This window comes from Empidonax traillii, unplaced genomic scaffold, assembly GCF_003031625.1.
Source record: "Empidonax traillii isolate 1590-97213 ecotype Southwest subspecies unplaced genomic scaffold, ASM303162v1 scaffold2190:size33437, whole genome shotgun sequence".
NCBI lineage: Eukaryota > Metazoa > Chordata > Aves > Passeriformes > Tyrannidae > Empidonax > Empidonax traillii.
In genome coordinates this window covers 29838-33437 of record NW_020957383.1, presented here as the reverse complement: position 1 = coordinate 33437, position 3600 = coordinate 29838, and the positions used below count along the sequence as shown (strand labels likewise).

General features: G+C 56.8%; 1 protein-coding gene across 2 annotated transcripts in view; it reads right to left on the bottom strand.

The window, feature by feature from the left end:
* Positions 1-3306: 3306 nt before the first annotated feature.
* CAV3 (caveolin 3) overlaps positions 3307-3600 on the bottom strand; it is a 3409-nt gene continuing 3115 nt past the window's right edge. The window contains exon 3 of one of the 2 annotated variants that reach the window (XM_027909520.1): positions 3307-3506. In XM_027909520.1, the coding sequence (XP_027765321.1) occupies positions 3348-3506 (159 nt within the window). In that variant the 3' untranslated portion in view covers positions 3307-3347. Of the gene's footprint in view, positions 3592-3600 lie in introns of both variants that reach the window. The other variant, XM_027909518.1, reaches the window with a different exon arrangement.

The window sequence follows — 3600 nt, the reverse complement described above, 5'->3', positions numbered from 1 at the left end:
ATCCCTGCATCCCTGTATCCCTGCATCCCTGTATCCCTGTATCCCTGTATCCCTGCATCCCTGTATCCCTGCATCCCTGTATCCCTGCATCCCTTCATCCCTGCATCCCTGCACTGTGCCAGCTCTGCTGCCCTGCCCAGGGGCACAGAGCAGGGCATTCCTGGGGGCAGTGGGACCCATTTTCACAGGGCAGAGCGCTGTGGCTGGGAATCCCTCCCCCAGCTCTGCTCCCTGTGCCCAGTGAGGCCGTGCAGGAGCTGGGCAGGAGCCTGGAGTGGGCACTCTGGGGTCGTGGATCTGGGCAGGAGCCTGGAGCGGGCACGGCTGGGGTCGTGGATCTGGGCAGGAGCCTGGAGCGGGCACGGCTGGGGTCGTGGATCTGGGCAGAAATGCCTTGGCTGAGCGTGCTCAGCAGCTTCCTCTGGCAGGTGGTGTGGGGGATTCCAGCTGGGCTCTGGGGGGCTGTGACTGGGACACTCCCATCGAGTCCCCAAGGCTGGGCTTTGCTCTGGGGTCACCACAGATCCCACCGAGTCTCCCACCATTCCAGTGCCATTCCTTTGCTCTGTAACACGCAGGGCATGCTCACAGCATGGGGTTTTATTGTTAACAAATACTGTAAATAAAGTTTTCTGACTGTGTCTGTGGAAAGCAGGAGGGAGGTGTGGGAGGAGCAGCGGGCTGAGGGAAGGAAGGGGCCCGGTGGGACAGGAGGCTGTGACACAACAGCCAGGTGTGCTGAGCACAGCAACAGCACTGCCTGTGGAGCTCTACCTGAGCACGGGGGGCTGTGGAACTGCCTGTGGAGCTCTGCCCGAGCACGGGGGGCTGTGGAGCTCTGCCTGAACATTGGGGTCTGCACGCAGCCACATTCCACGGCACGGAGCTGGCTGTGCCACGGCCGCTGCACAGGACACAGCTATGGGACCTGCAGCTCTCACAGGGCGATGGGATTTGTGTTCTCACGTTGGGAATGAACACTAAAAATGCATTTTAAATTGTCCTTTATTTTTTCACTGTCACTAGCAGGTACATTTGCACCTTTCCTATCCTGGCATCCCTTCGATGTTTTTGTGGGAGCTTTAAGTGAGCTCTCAGCACTTTTGCTGACTGGGCAATCCTTAGGACACCATACAGCATTTTCCTCCTACATTCACCTTCTCTCTCCTTGGGAGTCACTAACTCCTGCACAAACCAAGGAATAGGGTCCCCTTTTCTTGTGAATCTGGGGGCCTGGCACACCCTCCCTCTGCCAAGGGCCAGAGGGAACGTGGCCATGGATGTTACTGGGATGGATGCCCCGAGCAGAGGGAGCTCTGGGAGAGGCAGGGGATTGCCCTGCAGCCCTGGCTGTGGTTCCCAGGGGTGGTTGGGCTCAGGTAGGGCCGTGCCCCAGGCCTGTGGTGCTGTGCTCTCCTCTGGATGGGGGGACAGGGGGAGCAGCTCTGGGTATGCCAAAGGGGAGGGATGCTGCATGCACTGCCAAAACGCTTTTCAGGAGGAAGGAAAGTGAAGCAGAGGTGCTGACAGGTAAGCAGCGTGTGCTCCTTGTACAGGGACACCACAGAGCACTGTGGTGGGGACATCAGCATCTTGGGGCTTTGGGGATCCAGGCTGTGAACTACTAGAACAAAAGAAAAAAAAATTAAAAGTAGAATAATCCCATAATCGATTTGGATTAATTTTATTCCCACAGAAAAGCTTTTAAAAATGCTCAAGGTAAAGTGTTTTCTGAGACTTTTTTCCCCCCAGAAAAACCCTACATATCTTTTTTTTTTTTTTTCTTTATCACTCCATCCATCTCAGCCCCGGGTGTTACCAGAGGTGCCATATTGCTATGAAATAATGGCAGTGCACAATCCCAAGCCCTTGGAAGAGGTCCAGTAGAGAACCTGGCTCTTTCTTGTCCTTGGCATGGCACTAGAGGAGTCTTTGGCTCCAACTCTTTGTTGGAATCCAGGGAAAAGGAGCACATAGACACAACTGAGAACAGCCTTTGAACAACCAGACCTCCTGGGCCCTGCTTCAGCAAAGCACTTCAGGCCAGAGCCAAAAGAATGTTCAAGGGCCTCAGACTGAAAGTGTGGCTCTGTCCACTGTCCCTCTGGAAGAGGGTCTGACAAATTAATTGACAGCACAAGGGAGAAAATAGCTCTGAATTGGCCCTTTTTCCCCTCATCCCCGTTTCCCTGGATCCAGAGTGGCCATATCCTGGTGAAGGCTCCTTCCTCTGCTCCCCACACATGGGGGTGACCCCGTGGGATGCTGAGGGAAGGGGCTGGCTGGATGTGATCCCCTCCTGCTGGGCAGAGCCCAGAGCTCGGTGTGGTCCTGCCCCTGCAGCCTCCGTGGCTCCATCCCAGGCACAGAGGGAGGGACAGCCCTGAGCGTGTGGGATGCAGATTGTGTGCCTGGAGCTTCCTGGGCACAGGCTGAGGGACTGCAGTAAAGATTCTCCCCGAGAAACGAGCCAAAGCTTTGCTCAGAGCCCAGCTTGCTGTCTCTCAGGTGAAGTTCCCCAAAGCTTGTTCTGCTGCCCTGGCACTGCCTGTTACCCTCCTGGCAGCCCTGGCTCAGTGGATTGACAGGGCTGTGTTCCCCCTCACTGTCCTGCCCTGGATCCTGCCCCCAGCACTCATTGATGCTCCATAATTAAGCACATAATTGAATGTCCAAGTGCCACAGGCAGGTTTGCAGCTGGCAGAGGCCCAGGCTCAGCTCACGCTCCCGGAGCAGACACGTGTCATGCACTGACTGATTTGGCTCTCAGAGCTGGGCTGAAATGCAAACACACATGAAACAAAGTTTGTTTCGGCTGTTCTATCCCTAAAGCTTTGGTGTGACAGTTCAATGTAGAAGCTCCCACAGCAGCAACTGTTTGCAGCAAATAAAGCACTCCTGTGTGAGTGTTTGGCAGTGGCATCCCAGCCTGGGGGATGCAGGAGCAGGCACTGTTCATCCTGCAGCTGCAGGCTGTGGCCCAGGACTGTGGTCCAGAAGGTGCTGCCATCCCTCCTGTGGGATCGGGGTGTGATGCCATGGGGTTCTGGAAGGCAGAGGGACCTCCTTAGGCTGCTCCCTGAGCACTGATGGGCTTCTCTTCTTAAGCTGTTGGCTTTGGGATGGAGTAAGAGACAACTTGGCCTGCCTCCATCTGCAGGGAGCATCCCTGAGAGCCAGCTCTGCCGGGGGGGCCTGCTGGGGTGCACAGTTCCCTTGGCACAGTGCAGGTCCTCGGGCACGGGTACCCACGGGCACAGGTGTGTGCAGGCCCTCCCCAGGCACTGTGCCCCTGTGCCCCAGGGCAGGAACCTGCACAGGGAGGGCTCTTGGGGCAGCTGGCAGGACTAAACCTCCTTCCGGAGAGCGACTCGGACGTTGCTGCAGATCTTGGAGAGCGCCTCGAAGAATGGATCGCAGAAGGTGTGGATGCACAGGGAGTAGATCCTGCTGACACACTGGATCTCTATCAGGTAGCTCTTGATGCAGGGCACCACTGCCCAGATGTGGCAGAAGGAGATGAGGGCAAAGAGGAAGCCCCAGATGACGGCCAGGGGGATCCCCAGGACGGCAGAGAGCAGCCGGTAGCACCAGTACTTG